This window comes from Taurulus bubalis, assembly GCF_910589615.1.
Source record: "Taurulus bubalis genome assembly, chromosome: 8".
NCBI classification, from domain to species: Eukaryota; Metazoa; Chordata; class Actinopteri; order Perciformes; family Cottidae; genus Taurulus; species Taurulus bubalis.
In genome coordinates this window covers 16,493,038-16,512,999 of record NC_136596.1, presented here as the reverse complement: position 1 = coordinate 16,512,999, position 19,962 = coordinate 16,493,038, and the positions used below count along the sequence as shown (strand labels likewise).

The 19,962-nt window shown below is 41.1% G+C and overlaps 1 protein-coding gene across 1 annotated transcript; it reads left to right on the top strand.

The window, feature by feature from the left end:
* Positions 1-6,949: 6,949 nt before the first annotated feature.
* Positions 6,950-18,100, top strand: ncs1b (neuronal calcium sensor 1b; the record flags this gene model as incomplete). Its single annotated transcript, XM_079223022.1, has 7 exons — positions 6,950-7,028; positions 9,825-9,849; positions 13,317-13,455; positions 16,460-16,538; positions 16,983-17,071; positions 17,148-17,225; positions 18,002-18,100. Exons 1-7 carry the CDS (start codon positions 6,965-6,967, stop codon positions 18,098-18,100), a joined length of 573 nt encoding a protein of 190 aa, XP_079079148.1. The 5' UTR covers positions 6,950-6,964.
* Between the last annotated feature and the right edge of the window lie 1,862 nt (positions 18,101-19,962).

Here is a 19,962-nt window from a genome sequence, read left to right as displayed (position 1 = left end):
GTGTTTATCTAAACAGTAGGGACAAAGTTGATGGCTGGCATACGTCATTTGTTAACTTTGGGACGCAGAGAACAGATCTCATTGATTGGGTTTTCTTTTCGTGTACTATGACTAATGTGTATATTCTTGCATTGCATAACTGAACAACGAAAACTATTACAATCCGTCAGACTTTTTGTGTTCACAATGTGTTATATTTTAATTATAAGAGATAGTCAGTGACCGCAGCTGTATTCTTTATTTAGTAACTAAAATCCACCTTTAAATACAAGCCCTATTTATCTTTAGTCATTCACAGCTGCAATCACTGCTACATTAATCCAACACATCATAAAAAGTGTTGTGTGTTGTTTCCTGTGTTGGCCTTTAGAGGGCAGACATGATCCTGTGGTTGGACTATATAGGGAGGGAACAGAAGCACACAGACTCCTCCACAAGAGTGTAAATAACATCCCTTATGTCCATGGCAGACACAAAACCTTGTCTAAAGCTCATTTCTTCATTTGGAAGGCATACAATTCAAAGTGGGAACAATATAACAAAAACAATAAAGCTTAAACTGACAAGCTTTATCCTCTGGGTCACGGCTAAAATAATTTTCTTGTATTCCTTAATCTGGGCCAGATGATGGACTATCCCCTCTAGATTAAACAATTAGTAGATATTTTTATTTAAATAATGTGTTGGCAGAAAATACATTTGAAATATATCATTATACTTTACTTCTTTATTTGCTTTTGATGATACAAATACTGTATACAATGGGCTCTACAGATTTCATCCTACTTCTAACACAGCTTGAAAAATGTTTCCCCTGCTATGATTATAAATGCTCAGCTATAACCAGATTGATTTTCACTTTTTCAGAAAAGGAAATTCCAATGTTGTTTGACCATAATACAAAAAGGGTTTCTCCTTCTGCTCCTATCCATCCTTTTCCTTCCTGAGCAGAGATAGTTTATCTCCATAAAGCTAGGATTCCAGCCCCATCTGCCATTAGTCTGCCAGATATCTGCCTGATGTCAGTCTGAACTAACAGCTGGGTGTCACAGGCATTACACAGCATCGCTGCTCCACTAAAACCTCCATGTCCTGCTGGATTTATCGAGCACAACAGACTGCGATAAGTGTTGTTGGATCCTCATTACCCATGTCTGTTCAGAGGAGGGTAGGGATTGTATATTAATGGTCCTAAATTATATATCTCTAGCCATATGGGATACTCAAGTGGGTACAACAGATGACGCCTCGGGAAAGTGCTGTTTGATTGTGGTTATTGAACAAGGAGGAAGTTCCCATGGACTAAAGTTAAAGTTAATTCTGTTAGATACGGCCACATTTTTGTCATCCTTTTCACTTTTACTACTTTAATGTTGAAATCTATAATTCATATTTTGTTAAACCTTTCAAGTTGTATGTTCCTTTTTATAACCCTTTAGACAGACATCAGGCAAACTACATTTTTTATTGCAGAGCCCATTGTCTCAGTGTTTCATTTGGAGATGCATTCAAGTAGAGTGGCTCTGGATTGAACATGAAAAGATTCTTGTTTATCTGCTGCTCTTTGCCGTCCCTCCATCTGTCACACTGTTGTAAATGATTCATGTGTGAAAAAACTATAATTGTTCACCTGCCTCTTTATGACAGCCCATCACCTCAACTCCTTTTGTTTGGATAATGTATGGAGGAAAAGTATCGTGCTGGAATGTTACTGGTTTGAAAGAACAGTATTACAAATGTTAATTACAGTAGCTGGCATAGAATAGTATGCATAGGGCTTTCCAAGCACTGTGTGACTAAAATAATCGAATCTTTTGCTTTTTCATATCTTGCAACGTATCAATTGTCTTAAATCTAGCACGCCTTTCATGTCTGACTCATTGAAGCTGCATTTTTGTTAGGTATGTGACTATTTATAAAACTGCCATGGTGATGGATCAGGTGTTGAATCAAAGCTACAGCCATACCACCAAATGGTCATAACATCCGTTTTTCAAATATATGGATGTTACTCTTGTCTTGCTTTGTTTATGTATGAGTGGCTCTGTCTTCATGCTTTGATATAAGAAAACCAGTAAACTCTAAATACTTCCTCCTGCGGATGGAGTTTTTACTACCTTCTTGTGTTTATGCTGCTAATGAAGACACATATTGTGTTGATGGTATATTGTCGGCCCTGAGGTGGTGACTTACCAGCCTGTAATGCAATATCTAAGGTGCTAAAACTCAGTGGCACAACAAAATATACAGATATTTTCCAGGAAGTGGTTTTCTCCTAGTAGTCCCCCAGCTGTTTTAGCACATGTCAGCATATCATGGTGATGCAAAGACACAGCAGGGGTATTTATGATGCCCCTGTGCTGATTATGATTTAATTATCACACTGTCTGATTTCAAATAGATGGGCAAATATCTCCAAGTATTTAAATTGAATCATTTAAGGGAAAAGCACTTTTGGAATGTGCATTTACCTAATAGGAGAGAAAAAAGATAAATCGTTTTTTGACGTCCTGCAGTGGAAATTCCACATTGTTATGGCTAAAAATAATGGGCTTTAATGGCAACTTTGACATGTTGCAAATGGGGAAATTTTGGTCTATAGAAACTATGAAATATGTAGCATTTAAAAGTGATGAGCTCAGCACCCAGCACCCTAAAAAAACCTCTGAAGAGACATATAGTTAATTTGGTTGATGACTGGAATTAAGATAGATATTGGACATAATGTTTGGTGGTCAAATTTGCAAATACAGTTAGTAAACTTAGTTTAGCTCAGTTCACCCACAGTCTATAACAACAACCCCCAGAGCTGTTGAAGATAAACTATGTTCCTAAAAAGATTCACGCCTGCTCTCTCGTCTACAGCATGAAACGATTAGAAACCTTCCAATAATTTACTGTGAGACTACAGTAACGGCAGTTGACTGTAATAAGGGACTGCAGGGAAGAGCACTGAATACTAAGATGGCCAAGCCACACAGCCCACAGTACATTTCGATCCAACCCTCCCATGGCTGGGCAGACAGCTCCTATCGGGCTGTAGAATGATAGTGGAGCAGTTAATAGTGGACAAATGCTATTACTGAACATCTGTCGGCATGCAGCGGATGGGACCAGAATTTTAATAAGCTGCTCATGAAAAGGTCTGATAGCAAAGTTTGGACTCAAGCACAAGTAACATGAGTAACAAGCTCGAGTAACCAATGAGACTCGAGGGAATCTCGCGTTCTTCATCTAGCCTAGTGAGCAATCAATACCTGTGAAGACTGCAGAACATTCATCTTTTGCTTTAAACCAATCTGAATAACTTTCCTTCTCCTGCAGGTGCAGTAGTATAACATATTTTTTCCTCATTCCCATGTTGCAATGTTTCTCAGCTGGCCTTATGCTCTCTAAATCAGTAATTATAGCAGGCTATGTTCAGATAAACTCAACCTGAATTGTTCTGCTATGCTCTCTCAATTTGATATCCCACTTTCAAGCTTTTCATACTTCTCTTTAAGTCTGCAGACTTGCAAGATACCTTTTAGATTTTTTTGAATGGCGAATAAAATAATTTTCAGCAAACTTCTGACATAACTTAAATTACGTAACTCTTAAATCTCGCATCAGTTGAATTGTACTGTAGAGTACAACACATGAAGAATGTCTTTTGTAGCTCTGATGGGAAAATGTCTGAGAAAATGACCCTTATGATGCCATCATGTGGAGATAATCAGACTATCCAATGACCATTAAAACAATGAACCTTTGGATAAATGTATTCAACACAAAAACATTGAAACATTTTAAATGTCCCTTAAAATAATACTGGAACATATTGAATTGAGTGGAAGTGGTCATTTGAATTTACAATTGTGATAAACGACTTTCAATTAACAGTAGCTTGGACTGGTATCATCATGATGATACCGGCATGTGATGTAGAGAAGACATGTTGCTTGAGTATACTTTAGTGTGAACAGCCTGCTGGTAATGGCCTCATAGTTAATTTACTAGGCAGTATGCAGTATGCAGTTAGTGTGGAATTTTAAACACAGTCAGGGTCGAACTGAAGATTATTGTGTTGCTTTATGGGAATGTTTTTGGAGCTTGACCCTGACTAAAGACTACAACTCAGGATATCTTGACTATTGCTGCATCAATTCTACCTTGTGAGAGTCCTCCAATGCTTCATTGACAAAGACGCCCTTTAGCTGCTTCTAATAAACAAACAAAGAACAAAAGAAAACATTAAATCAACAATCAGTATACCTTAGGGCCGATAAGGATAATGATCCATTGTTTTTAGTTTTGACTTTAATATGGCTGTCCTGAACCTTAAATCGACTAACACTCATACGATTTTGTGAACTAATCGATAAATTGATTTAATTGACAGATCTGTAAAACAGAGTTTCTCCCCCAATAATCCCACAGAAATACTAAAAATATATATATATATATATATATATATATATATATATATATATATATATATATATATATATATATATATATATAGTGTTTACCAGAGATGTGCTCCTAAATTTCTTGGAAATGGACTAATCTTCAACATTAGGCCAATTATATCCATACAGCCCTGGCCACATACCACTATAATAAAGGCGCATATCCACATTTGTAAAATAGGATAATATTGATCTATAACATAAATACACACTCTGCTGCTGTGTTTTGCCTCAAGCCTCAAGCCTTAACATAATGATAAACAAAAAGAAGCTATTTATTTCAAGACTATCTCCGAATTGACGTACTGACACATACATGTTACAGAGGGCATACCATTACCAACTTTAAACTGTCCCTAAAATTAGACTGCGCGTCAAAAAAAAAAAGTGAGTTTAGGTACATGAATCCCTCACTGTTTTACGAGATGACACGTGTGAAGGCAGACACAGCACACAAAGAGTCCTTGTATGACCAACGGTACGGCGACGTCAGCGTCTCTCTGGCACCGCGCTGAGTCGGTCGGGGCCAGCAGCAGCAACGTCACTCCCCGGCGGCGGCACCAGAGCAGCACGGCCATCCGCGCAGCAGCGAGTCGCTCCGGAACTCGGCTCTCCGCGTTGGCACCGCGACTTTCCGCCTCTGGAGCTCAGGTAAACCGAAGTCGCTTTCACGTGGACGCGGTTGTATTCATGTCGAGGAGAGTTTTATCTTTTATGTGTGTTTTATTTTGTATTTTTTCGTGACAAGGACCAGCGTGGGGACCACACATAGCGAGTACAATGACTATATCTCCCCGCGCAGTCGCTATGTGCACTGGAGCCAGACGCTGTGTGTTGCTGTGGCAGCTACTTGCCAGGCAACGTCCCACCTGCTGCTGACGCCACTCTGTTTCATTTTACTGTCGGCCAAAAAAACATTACGAAGATATGGAAACAGTGCGCTCTGTCATTATGTTTTAATTCAGCCATTCTTTTTCTAATACATTTATGTGCGTATGTGTTTTAGCTGTTTTCACAAGACTTGAGTGGAATCGATCATTCCTGAGACTTGGGCTCGAGCCCTTTACGTTGTACTTGTTCAGAGCAGGTTACTTTGAGAATGAAGTACCATCACTCCATACTGCGCCTGGCCTGTGGCCTATATTCGGCTGCTTTGGCAGTAGAACGGTCGTTGTCTGTTTTGAGTGATTTTCCATTCAAGTGCTCATGTGGCTGTGGCTCTTGGTGACAACACAGTCCATTTCCACTCAAACACAGTAAATGCTTGTCATTCCCTTTGTGACTGCTGTCCGTCTGTTTGTTTTCATAGTGTCTAAGTAACACCCAGGACCACAAGGCTTGAGCAAACACAAGATGGTGATTACCAGTGTGGCATCCCTCAGAAGGACATCACTGGCCATGGACACAGAGAACAGATGTTTGCAGTGAAGGTGCCTTGTGCATACTTTCCTATTTTGTGGCTTAGGCAGCTGCTTCGGTTAAGCATCAGTGCATGCCATCGCTAGGCTGGTGATACAAAGAAATTCCATTATCCCTCCTCTCCTGTCTGTTGTGACAGAGAGGAGGAAATCACCATGCCATGCTGTTGTGAGAACAGGAAAAAGGAGGGGGAATTATGAGTCAGAATGGAGAAGAAAAGAAAACTGTCACTCTTCAAATCCGCCTCTAAGCTTGGTAGACAGCTCGCACACTTATTTTAAGACCACAAGCAGATCCATTTTCAGCTGGCATCTAGAACTGTAGAACTATGTGGAGACCTTCCATCAATTATTGCTGAAACCGTTTTACCTTTTCTTAAACGTCTACGTTTGTATAAATTCCAGGGATTGGAGTTAACATTTTGAATGCAAAGTGCAGCGGAGTGCATCCAAAGCTAGCTCTGTTCATTGTATTTTAGTTAACACCTCTCCTTATCTCAGCTGTCAAGAGGGAGGATTCTTTTCTCCAGTAACTTACTCTGAGCAATAGAGATGGTGGTGGGAAAAGGAGGGGTGGGAGGAGTGCGAAAAACAGAGAACGACTGTGAGGGAGTGAGCGAGCTTAACCCAGCCACTGAGTGACTCTTGTATCCAAGGACGAAGGTAGCAACGCATCCAAACGCCACTCTGCGCCCACGGACTGCTGTGAAGAAATGAGGTGAACACATAGGCACTCAGCAGCGCTCATATAGACTTAACGACCTGCCGGCCCTTCTTCACAGGGCCCCCGGGGTCTGACTTGCCTGTCTGGAGTGCCAGCGCTGATGACTGAGCGAGTCATGACAGCAGCTAGAGTGAACTAAACAGAATGTTAGACGCGTTTAGCTTGGAAGGGAGTTTCCTTTTGTTTGTCTTTTTTTTTACAAAACAAACAAAAAAGCTTCTCTTATTTCACCGGCGTCTTTGCACCTAAACTGGCCCACTTTTGTGTATGTTTTTGGCCGAGGAGCAGCCTGGAGAGGAGGTAGTATCGGGTGCTGCGTGCCAAGGTGGACTTGGAGGTGGACTTGGAGGTGTGGAGGAGAGCTGAAGATCATGGGTAAATCAAACAGCAAGCTCAAGCCAGATGTGGTGGAGGAGTTGACAAGGAAAACCTACTGTGAGTACCTTCACGTCTTTTTCTTTTTGCTTGTCTTTAGAAACACAAACTCTTTTCAGCTGGCCTGTATGAGAATAATAGAACATTCTGACCAAAGGTAAAATACTGTATATTGTGTGAGGAATCCCTATGATTAATCATCATATTTTCCACCCATTTTGTTCCATACAGGCTGTACAGTATATGTCCTGCCCGCTGGTTTATAATGGGATTCTACACCAAGTTCACGTTGTCGACAAAACAGAGCTACAACTAAAATATCAGCTGGGAATAAGCTCCCTGTTTTATTTTACATCTGTCGCGAATTGTGATTGGTTAAGGTTTGGCAGAAGTTGCCATCGGCATCTTTCAATCATGCTGAAGGGATATATGGCCATGGAGTTGCTTAGTTTGTTTGATCCTCTTTATTATGTGAGTAGAGAAACGGGGATGGATAGATAAATGGAAATGGTGTGATCGGATCTGCAACATTGCAAGTACACGGCTTTGTGTTGTTCTTGTCGACTTGTGACATTGCAAATTGACAGCGTTCGCTTTCCTCACCTTGCTAGCACTAATTTAGTTGACGTTATTCTGCTTAACAGATAAATACCCTCCACAGTTTTCAATCAAATTTGAACAGATCACATTTATAATTACCACAATGATGTCTGCTCGTAAGACACTATATTAATCATTTGTGTCTTATTTCTGGCATACAGCATTATTATTATTTGAGCAGTACAGTGTGCAGGTGTGGGTGGGAGTTGACATCCACTGGCTGCCAAATGACAGTGTTATTTGTGTGGTGGGTCTCTCCACAGCAGAACCATGGAAGGCTGCTGTGGCAGGAAATTGCTGTGGAGGAAGATTGGGCTTCGTGCTGGGCTGGGCTGCTTGCTGCTGTCCTCTACACTCTTTCTCTCTTTCACCCTCTCTCTCTCAACCTCTCTCTCTCTCCCTCTCTTACCCTGTCGCCCCTTCTCCTTTGCTTTATCCCCTAATTGCCCTCTTTGGGCTGGGAATGAAATAGTATAATTAGTATCTTATCTGGTTAGCATCGCTGAGAAGGGCACCAAGCTTCTCTCCCAGCATGATCATTTCCCTTTCTCTGTGGTTGCCTGACTTGAGACTCTATCATTTCTGCTTTCCTTCATCCTGTTGCCTGTTTCTCTTGCTCCCCCATGAGAAGCTTTTTCTGCCATTGTAGTCGTCGCTTACCTCCTCTTCTTGACAGATTTGGGACTACGTACATTTAACTGTGCCTATGTGTCTTTTTCTTTCTTTCAGTGGTAGTAGAGTTCTTTTTTTTCTTTTTCTCAGCAAATTATCCCATCTGTGTTGACAGGCAACTAACAAGGCCCCGAAATATGACCTGTTCAGTTCAACATTGAGCTGTACCAAGATTCTGGCCAGTCGCTGGTTTTCCTGTTCTTAGTTTAAACTGTGAAAAAAGGTTGCAGCCTCACATATACTTAAATCAAACCAGAAAAGCTTTCTGTTCTGGCATCACATGGAAATGCCAGCAGTCCTATTAAAATGTCTGCAGGATGTAGGCTTGGTCCATGTAATGGCATGATGATTTTGTAAGTTGTCAAAGCCATGAAGAGGCTCACAGTGAGCAGTGTTGCAAGCTGGATGTGTTCTCGCGGACCCTGCAGGGTCAACCAGCTGAGTGTGCTCTCCTGCAATGGTCCGATTGTGTTATTGCCGATCGCTTCCGTCCGACTTATTTAATAAAATGTTTTATTAAATCGTAGGCATGAAAAATTGCCTCAATATTTGACTACATTGACTTTTGTGGCCAATTTAATGGTAGCTCGGCTTGGTTGACAGCCAAGAGATTGACACTGACATTCATTGCCCAGGAAGGGTCACATGATGGGTTTCTTGGTGAAATGATGAGCAGAACAAATAGAATCCGAGATATAGCTAGCTAGATAGATAGATAGATGGATGGATAGATACTTTATTCATCCCCAAGGGGAAATTTGTTTGAAAGGGGGCCACCTGACCTGGCCTTCTTATCGATGCCCTCTATGATTCTGCTCCAGCGCTGCAGTAGTGGCATTATGGAACACACATGTGGATTTCTTGGTAAAGTGTTGGATATATTTGGTCATGGTTGCCTTTGCAGTAACCATGACTATGAGCTGCTCAAGGTTAAACATTACAGTAGAAGATATGATCGATTAACTAACTAGCTGTTTGTTGTCTGTATATGGCTGTTGCTTTGCCCCAGGCTGAACAGAAGTAGTACAGTAGTAGACGGTATCTATCCTCAGACTTACCGTGGCAGGAATTCAGAAAGTCAACCTGGTTAAACTAATGCAATTGATTTTCAGTCCTTGTTTTCATTAGCAACCCCAGGGGCCGAGAGGCTGAAAATTGCTGTGGTTACTTGAAAGAAAGTAAAAAGGCGAGGGGAAAGCCATGAGGGATTGGTTGATCAGATACTGGCAGATAATGGTGTTTGTGTGGGAATCATAACACGTCCTGTCTCCTAAACTGTTCTCTAAATCTGTGGCTGACCTTCATTCCCTCAGTCTCGTTTTATCTTTGTGTGGCTCCACGGGGGGTTACTCCTACTTGTCCCCTACATCCTGGCCAGCAGATCAGATGTTTCACCTCCTCTGATTGTACACAAGAATCAATGATACTTGCACGTTGACACTGTTGAGTGAATATGTGAGAGGATTGGGCCATAATGATTAATGATGCAACTACTTGGCTTCTCCAACAGCATGCTGCTTCTTTTTTTTCTAGGACAGCCACAGTTTTCCTTTAAGCTAATGTCACTCTTTATTTCTCTTACAGTTACTGAGAAAGAGGTGCAACAGTGGTAAGTGTGTGCATTCATTATTAATGAGATGTGTTTTCCATGTGTGATTTGAAGCTAGTCATATAAGCAATTGTGTGTTTACTGGTAAACTTCACAGGGATCAGAGATGGGGGTATTTTCTTGTCTGGAAAAATTTCAAAATCCACGTTGATATATTTTGCCCAGGCGTTGGTTCCTTGAGTCCATGGATATTGTATTAACATTTGGTTTGATGGTTGATTTGAAGCAATGTCTGTCTCTTTACCCTGAAGACAGAAGCGTTCTGAAAATAGAGTGACTTGGAAGCGTTATTGAGACTGAATGACTTTGAAGGCTGATAACACTGATGCAAACACATCCATGATACATTCCTCAACCCCTTTTCCTCTAAATGTGAAAGGGATGTATGATAACAAAAGAATGGCTGAACTCATATGGTTGTTTTACTTAATGGCCACATCGCCTCTATAAGGTTTCGCAGTGATCATTACTGCGACGATGTGAATTTCACATGTGTTTTTTCTGAAGGCACAATTTTACAGTCGCTGGCACACTGACGAGCGACAATGCATCTTCATTTACAGAGACGATTCAAGCATGAGCGTGGTAATCACCTTTGTTTGCTGCATGCTACTGTTTCTTTGGAAGTTGAAAGCAAAGAATAGGGTACATCAGAAGACGGAGCGCTGCAATAAAGCAATTACCCTTCCATGTTAACACTTCAGTTCTCCTGCTTTGGTTTTGCATTTCATGGCCTAATTCTACATGCATGAAAAGAACTCTGTCTCCGCAGCTAGTCGGGGGTTTACATGGGGAAGGAGGCAGACATTCAGCAGTAGCAGCAGCCTTAGATACCACTGTGCATTGGCAGCCTCCTAGGTGGCCTGTCTCTGGGGCTGACTGCACCCCCCCTTTTAAACCTCCACCCCTCCGGCTGTGCAGCCAGCCAACTCGCCATCAATTTCTCACTGTCTTTCACAGCAGAGTTTGCATGAGTCCTCACTTGAAGATCAGCAGCAATCAACACGGCTGAGTGTGAGGGATGAAAGGGAATTTTACCAGGGGAAATACCAGATGGCGTGTAATTAGATCACAGACATAGAAGAATTAGCAGGGTTAGATAAATGCCTGTGTTGTGCATTAAATGTGTCCCCCCCTTTCCTAATTCTCCTCTAAGGGAACATCATTAGTATGCTCGAGGCTCACCTGAAATCAATAACAAAATGCCATAGCTCAGTGATGTCCCTGCCAGCAAAGCAGTAGCAAGAGAGACATCCGATGCAACTCTTCAGCAAACCGCTATGGCAGATGCCAACGAGTAGGAGCCAGTGACAGTAATGCATACTTAATCTTCATGCTGGCCGCCCACTGTGGTCTGAAGCCCAATGTCACGTCTGCTATGTTCCTGCAAGTACAGTGTGTCGTTGAACTTAGAGTTCCGTGTGTGTATGTGTCTTAGCACCAGTGTCACCAAGTCAGATTTCTTGAACATGATGTGCTCTTGGCAAATGAAGGTGATTCTGATTATGACTCTGACGAATAGCTGACACTGGGCAAACATGTTTACACTAGTGCAGAAGCTTTGCACTGTAGATGTGTCTTCTGCTTATGTAACTCTACTGCCAGTATGTTAAATGTGGTAGTCGGCCTGACATGTTTATTAATCTCTGACCGGCCTGTCTGTGGTCTAGTTGCGTTGTGGGTAATGTATGCGCCAGGTTGTGAGAAGTAAGAAGAATGTGTGAAATAAAAAACGACTGGTTTTTCTGCATCAGTTTTGGTACTTTAAAAAAAAAAGTCTCCATCGTGAGTCTGACAGTTATAGAAGTGCAACGCGAAAATGACAAGCACTCTTTCATAAATTTTAAGTCTTTAGGCTGGTCTTAAATTAGTAAAGACTGATCTTCAGCCACTCTCAGGGTAGGAAATAAGTCTTATTAGAGGAACTTGAGTGATCTAGTATTGGACCATAATGTTCTGTGACTCATTAGAAGCAGATTAAAAAGTTGGTGGTAATCAAAGCAACCAAGTCCAAGATTTCCTTTTTTTTAAATTTTGAACCTGAACATTTACCATTATGCAACTCAAGAGTGTCGTCCACAGATATAAATGCCCTCTTCCAGTGTCACTCCTCATGACAAATAATAACCTAAAGTTGACTGATATTTGACGCACCTGAAATTACAAATATAGCCTGTCCATATAAATATATTTAGCAGATAGAAGTAATTCATCTGGATATCAATACTCCTCCATTTTATGACAGCTTTTTGTTCACTGTGACTGCACCTTTGACACAATACTGTGTCTTTTAAATACTATAAAGATACACTGTGACAAACAAACCCTACTCTCTCTAGCTATGCTGTACAGTATGTATCAGTAGCCTTTTATGTTGGTTGCTGGATATAATATTCCATAGTCACACATTAAAGTAACAGAATTCAGGTGAAATGGGTCTGCAATAGATTCTGATATGCATTGTGTGCTCTGCCCTTTGAATTCCAATTAGATTGCATTCTGCATTATAGTGGGTATGGCTTTAATTTGACTGCATATCTTAAAATAATTCAAATATGAGCATCACATGGTTTTGCTTTCTTCTTGCTGAACTTTTTCTCAGCTTCTCCTCAAAGCGTCTCTCCATCTCTTTGACTCTATGAAGCTGGCTTCATTATCTCGAAGGCAGATTAAAAGTAAGGAATTTAACAGGAGTGAGGAGCCAGAGAGTGAGTGGAAAAGAGCTGCCCTGGCCTTCATTCCTCTTCAGAGCACTCTCTCTCTCTTTCTCTCTGGCCGTAATTACAGCCCAGCCTTATTCTGAATCAGAGACGAACATGCAGTGCTCCCTTGTGCGTCATTTTTGCTGTTGATCAAGAGCAAAAGCTTTTTGCGATGCTTTTTATAACTAGAGGGTTATTATTTCCTCCTACCTCTCATCTAGCATTTATTTTTGTAAAGACTAACACTCACTTCCTCTCTCCCGACCTGTTACAGTCTAGTTAGACTTTGTGGCTGCTGTTCCTTTTCATGAAGACATACAAGGAAACTGCCTACCTCTGAGTGACTGCGCTTGAAATTGCTTATTAGATGCTTCTATATATAGGCTAATAGAGATATTAAGTCACTCTCTAGATGTGTCAGTTCTAGGGGCAAGAGGAACCTCTCAGATGTATCCTTCAGCCTAGCATATTATCAAAACAGGAATAGAGAGTAATTTGATTAGAGTTAACCACTCTTGGCTCGCTATTGGATTAGGGTGATCATCTTGTCTGTGAATGAGGCAAATGGCTTTGCCCTTTTACCTTTTTGATCTTGCACACTCTTTCAAACTGAACCTGCACCTGCACACTGTGGAGGAGAAGAGGGGACTTTAGACTGGCATCATTGTTTCCTGATTCCATTCTTGTCTTGATTATGTATTCTCATCACATTATTGATGCTGTTTTAATGATTTTAAATACTCTATCTGTGCTTTTATTTTTCAGGTACAAAGGCTTCATTAAAGATTGTCCCAGTGGGCAGCTGGATGCTGTGGGCTTTCAGAAGATATACAAGCAGTTCTTTCCTTTTGGAGATCCCACAAAGTTTGCCTCCTTTGTCTTCAATGTCTTTGATGAAAATAAGGTTTGTAATCAATTTCATACGTTTTATTATATGTTTTATTGTATTGCATATTGTGTTATTGTATACAAGGCAGAACATATATAATAATAATAATAATAATAATAATAATAATAATAATAATACATTATAATAATATTATTAATAATAATAAAAATAGTTTGATAGTGGCTTTTTGTCTGGCGTTGCTGCTAAATAAGGAATATGATGACAAGGCCCTTCTCTTGGCCAGAGGTTGCACAGAATAAAAGAGCAACATGGGATAGGGATCCTTTACATTATTTCAGCTTTTATTATTCCATAGATTTTTTTTTTGTGAAGGAAATTGCATACTATCAGGTTCATATACAGAAAATTATTATTTATTAAATCTCTTTTGAACAGTCCTTTCTTTGTGAATTCGCCCATCAGTCTGGAGCCAAATGATTGCCATATTTATGTGCTTTGTATTTTGTATTGACTGTGAGGCTAGAATCGTAATATATTTCTCAAGGATTTTTATATCAAAACACTTCATAGATCCTTTGACAATTTGCGAGCAGAGAATTATTTCAGCCAGTATTTCAACAGCTCAAAGGATTCAGTCTGAAAGATGAGTCATTACATTAATAGTAACACATACTTGTAACTCTTAGTTTTATGCCAGAAATCAGTTTTTAAGAGTGTTTGCCAATTTATTTTTCAAAAGGTGTATATGCATGTTTTTTTAAATGATGCTCCTGTCTTAAGTGGGCGCTTCTTTTAAGGATTTGAAGATATGATGAGAAAGCACATTTGGTTGCAACCCTGTCTCCTAAAAATTACGTTCCCCCAGAACTAATATGCATTCCCAATTACGTTTGATCAGAAACGTATCTCCTCCCTGATTATGTTTGTGTTTGACGTATTACACATACGCTGATTATACACGTATACGTTGATTAAACACGTATGTTGATTATACACGTATGTTGATTATACACGTATTTTTGTTTTTATGTTTGTGTTTGACGTATTACAAATATGTTTATTATCGTGTGTTTGTGTTATTGTTTTCTTGCTTTATTTAAGCATATTTTAATTTTTAAACTCTGCGGAGAAAAAAGAAAAGAGGGGCGGGGTGAGGCCAGTGACAGCCGGCCGGCCCGGGCCGGGTGCCGGCCGCACCGGGAGCCCGAGAGTCGGTCGCACCGGGAGGCGAGCACCGGGGAGACCGGCCGCACCGGGAGGCTTGGGGCTCGGTGTTCAGACGCTTGGCGTCGCCGTCAGGCCGTCCAAACATTTTAAATGTAACAGTACGTTGTATTTGACTTATTACAATATTTATTTAAGACCAGTACAGTCAAGATGTTTGGATGTGGTCAGAAATGTTCTGAACACATTCATATCAGTTAGTATTTTGAAAACCGGATGTTGGGTCCCGTGACTTCTTCCGCCCGTTTGAATATTTTTCACGTCAGATTCTGCACTTGATGTGACCACAGAGATCCGAGTGTCTGCTGATGATCGCAGTGGTTTACTACACTAGATGGAGTTTATCACACACTTTGGGCTTCATTCACAAACAACCCGACTCAGAGAAGACCGGAGCCGGCGCGAAGGAGGCTGTTACCGACGGCCTGACGGCGACGCCAAGCGTCTGAACACTGAGCACCGTATTTGGGAATGCGTATTAGTTCTGGGGGAACGTAATTTTTAGGAGACAGGGTTGTTGCATGAGGCCTGTTAAAACTGTTAAAAGCAACATGTGTATGGAGTAATCCACCCCATTGCAGCGGTATGAGATTGTTAAAATTGTGTTTCGGAAGACACACTGGATGAACAGCTCCTGGGATGGCGGGGAGCCCCTGGAGGTTTATTGACTCCGTTAAGAGGCTTCGTGTCAGAAAGAACCAACGGCCCCTCCGTCTGATGTTTATCTGTGACCTTCATTAGCGTTAGGCACCCCATAGTTAGAGAATGCATTGATCTTAAAAGTATTTATGACTTATATAATTAGCAATGCATGACTTCAGCATTGTCTGGCTGGTCAAATGTCTTGTCGAGATAAATTTGGCTGACCCCAGGCCAAGAAGAGCGCTCCTCTGTTTTCTGAAAGTAGTGGCTGCACTTGGTTACAGGTCGGCAGCTGCTGGAGCAGAATGTTGGAAAATCTTTTTTTAATGCAACACAATCCTTTAGTATCTGGAGACTATATGAATTGACCAAAGCCTGAAGGCTCTGCGACCAGGACGTTGATATATAAACATTGCTTGTTGTCCACAAGCTGTTGTTTTCACTGTGAATGGCACATCTTTTATGCAGAGCCTTTTAAGCATTTCATTTGAGTAAGTCTCATGCAGTTGATGGAGGCTGGAGGTCATAACTTGGTGAGTCGGTCTGAATCGGCAGCGTTTGAGTCACTTTGAGCCTTTGTTTATCCATGTTAGCAGACATTTCTCTCAACTGCACAGAGTGTGGCCTCAAAGAGGAACGCTGAAGGCCACAATGTTGGGAGGGTAATTTGAAATGTTGAGCTCCTGTGGTTCCATGCAGAGCATGGGAGTCTAACAAAGCTCAGAGGAAATAAGTCTCAGAGTATTTCCCCCCTTGTCAGGCAGAATGATCTGCCATGCCCATTCATGATGCAGAATCGTTGAGAAAATGTGAAACATGTTATACAGTTATACTAGTATAGCTGTTTGTGTGCTGTAACTTTTAGACGAGCCAGTTGCATCCATCTTACTCATGACCAGAGAGGACATGTTTCTGCCTCAGGAGAGAGCCAGGTGTAGGGCTAAAATAGCAACTGACTTGGAGCAAACGTCTGACCCCCTTTTTCAGAAGACTACAGCAAGGACATCATGAAAGAGCAGCAAGGACATCATGAAAGAGCAGCTAGGAAATCATGAAAGAGCAGCAAGGAAATCATGAAAGAGCAACAAGGAAATCATGAAAGAACAACGACAGCAAGTGTGAAGAAAGATCCTCATATTGTCTCTGGGCCATTCTCTCTCTCTCTCTCCCTCTCTCCCTCCTCTCACTGTAGGATGGACGCATCGAGTTCTCTGAGTTCATCCAGGCCTTGTCAGTGACTTCCCGGGGGACTCTTGATGAAAAGTTGAGATGTAAGAAGATGCACCCTGTTTTTTACATTGAAACGACAGGATTCAGGACCGAGTGCATGCATTGCATATGAAGGAGCACTGTTGGTTTCTGAGAACAGCAAATAGGAGATTGTAGGCATGCAACCTGGGGGTCAATATGTTGCCAACTTTTTTTCTGAAAATACAACACCACAGAAAACTTGCAACTTAAGCTGTAACCGTATTAAACCTGAAACTAAGTGTATATAATACTGCGGTCGCTTTATAACTGGGAACAGACATACAAGGCTGCTGCCTGTCTTTCACCACTTCCAAATCATGTTGAACTTGTGTGCTTGGTAATCCATGAAAAACATATTGCTTCATATAGTATTTTATTGTTTGACATTTTAAACTCTCAGTAGCTTCCTGATCACAGTATGTGCTTAACTACCAACATATATTTAAACATCTTTCTCTATACAGGGGCTTTTAAACTCTATGACCTTGATAATGATGGCTACATCACCCGAGACGAGATGTTGAACATCGTCGATGCCATATATCAGATGGTGGTAAGTGTTACCAGACATCAGACGTATAAATCAGAAATGTTTGAATGGTACAATGTGTAATGATTTAATATTGTAGGGGAACACTGTGGAGCTGCCAGAAGAAGAAAACACACCAGAAAAGCGAGTGGACCGCATCTTTGCAATGATGGACAAGGTTGGTATTTTATATTTTTTCAAGATTATTTTCAAGGCTTTTTATAAGAGCAACTTGAACGACAGGAGAGACAGATGGAGAGAGATGGGATGACACTGTCAGAATTGAACTTTGGCCGTTGTCAAGGACTCAGCCTAACTGGAGCTCTCTCTACCGGGTGAGCTCGAGGTCACCCTAACATTAGTATTTTAATATAAAAAAACTGATGTGGTAGAAAGTGATAATGCCCTAGTTTCTGTACCATTTGATGTTACTATAGTAAACATGAAACTTTGACTGACTCTGAAACAAAGTGCAGCAATGACTATTAGTTTACCTTTAGGAGGACTGAATCTGCCTTTCTTGTCACCCTCAGGGCTTTGAAATGAACACTGTTAAGTTTAGAGCTGTTAGCTGCGGCCATCACAGCGTCACTAACACCGCCTGCAGTCTATAAACATCATATATAGTCTCCTCCACCACTGGCCCCCGGTGCTAATGCCCATTCCCTCAGCTCCAAGAATCTACTCAGCTTTAGTGAAAGATGAGATGCAGCGTGCATGGGTGTGTTTGTCAGCCCACCACTGCCAAGATCAACCCATTGGTCTAGCTGTGCAGCACAGCAGCACTTAGTGATTTGTATTGGCACAGTGTGGCTACCATCCAAGTGCACTGAACCAGAGATCAGTATAGAACAAAAGTAACATGATTTAGAGCCTCTTTTGCCCCCTGCTGGTAACTCCGTGTTACATCATTAAGGGGCTTCAGTTTCATCTTGTCTCCTGTTCCTCTTCCAGAATGCAGATGGGAAGCTGACTCTGCAGGAGTTTCAGGAGGGTTCAAAGGCAGACCCTTCTATTGTTCAGGCATTATCTCTCTATGATGGACTTGTGTAGGAATGGAAGGTGAGTGGATATTAATGAGCTAGTACATGCATGCTTCTCTGCTTGGGTGATTTTCAATCCCAGGCCATGCTTGAACTCAAGATAATACTGTCTAATTCTTAGTTCATCAGAGGTAAGAATAAAGGAAAGGAAAAGCAGTCTGCGTGCTGAAACCCAAGTGAAGAAACCACTTTCTGCTCATAGTTTGTTTCTATGAATTATTGAAATGGCCCACTTGTTTGCTGGCAATCAAATCGTCTTGGAGTGCTGAGTGAAGAGCGAAACAGCTCTCACTGCTTAATGTAATGCACCGGCCACTGCCAATTGTTGCTGATATTCTGCTCAGCGTTTTGTCAACTGCTCGATAAGACATATTTTAGTAAAGCAGTAGCTCTGATGTGTCTTGCATGAACACACCCACGTGTCATGACACCACGCACTGTCATCTATTCAGTGGTGATCATTCTTACAATTTCTCAGGTGAATCCATCTCTGCAGCCGCACGCCAATCCAACACTATCACACCTGCCAGGGGAGGAAGCCACATTTCACCTGCTTCACCCGGATGTGTACTACAAACTTTTTGTTGCACGGCCGTACGGCATTCGTGTCAAGTAGCTGTTAATCTGCATTTGCCGTTCGGATTATAAACAAATGTATCCTCTGATGTGATGGTGAAGTCCAACATGTCAGCAAAACCCTCATTTATCCGTGCTTCAGTAGGCAACGCGTACACTCTTGAGTGTTGTGGTTTCTCCATGGGCAGTCTAAGGAACCAAACGCCCCCTGAGGTGTTGGTGTGTCCGTCTTGTTCACATACTGTAAACTAGGGGATGAACCGCTTAGAGGAGCTCTGCTGCTGCTTCACCACCAGATGCAGAGACTCTAAACCCGGGAGAATCTGGAAAAATGTGTGACTTGGTGATAATGTGAACTCTAACTTAAAGTTACAAAGCAGTATAGTGTACATTGTATAATGTAAATAGAATGGTAATTTATTTTCTGCTTTGCTGCGTTTATGGGAATTTCCTCATAAGAATGGAATGAAGTTTTATTTTTTAATCAAAAGTGTTGAAATGTATTGCACTGTATTTTTCCTTATTGTGGGATTGTTTTTTTTCTCCCATACTGAGGTTTCCTTTTTCCTGAGAGAACAGGTTTTATTTGAAAGGTGTTTAAAGGAGTCGGGAGTTTTCTATGGATCATTTTACTATGTTTGCAGTCTCTGCATCCTATTGTGTTTTTACTTCCCTGTTCCACTTGCGTTTAGTGTCTGCAGTGTTGCACAGCCGCATCCTGAACGACATGACCAAGCAACACAGCACATTCTCACAGCTTGCATCTGAACCGAGGCTCATTATTTCTTTTGAGAGCATCGCACTCCACTCTCAGTCAGCACACATAGAGCCCTGGTCGTTGAGAGGCACACACAGACATCAATTCTGGTTGTAAAACTTGTATGCAAGCTCTGTGGTTGCAATTGTCTTCTTTGTATTTTTCCTGTGTGAGGCCAGAGCATGTGATAATGCCATTTTTTTCAGTCTTGAATTGTTTTAGTTCCAGCATTAATATGTTTTATCAGCTGATTCGTATGCCTTATGCAAATGATAATTTACTGAATGATAAATGTCATCTACCTGTTGATTAACAGTATAAGAGCACAGAATAAAATGCATTTAAGTGGAAAACTTTTCTATTCCTGCATTATTGGTCTTTGTATTTGAAACTGATTAAAAATACTTATTGGGTTTATACATCACTTCTCAAGACTATAATCAATATTTCACACACCTGGCATTCATTAAAGATCCTCCCTCCCATATTGCAGAATTGCTTCACTAATGTAGAATAATGTTGTGTGTGTGTGTGTGTGT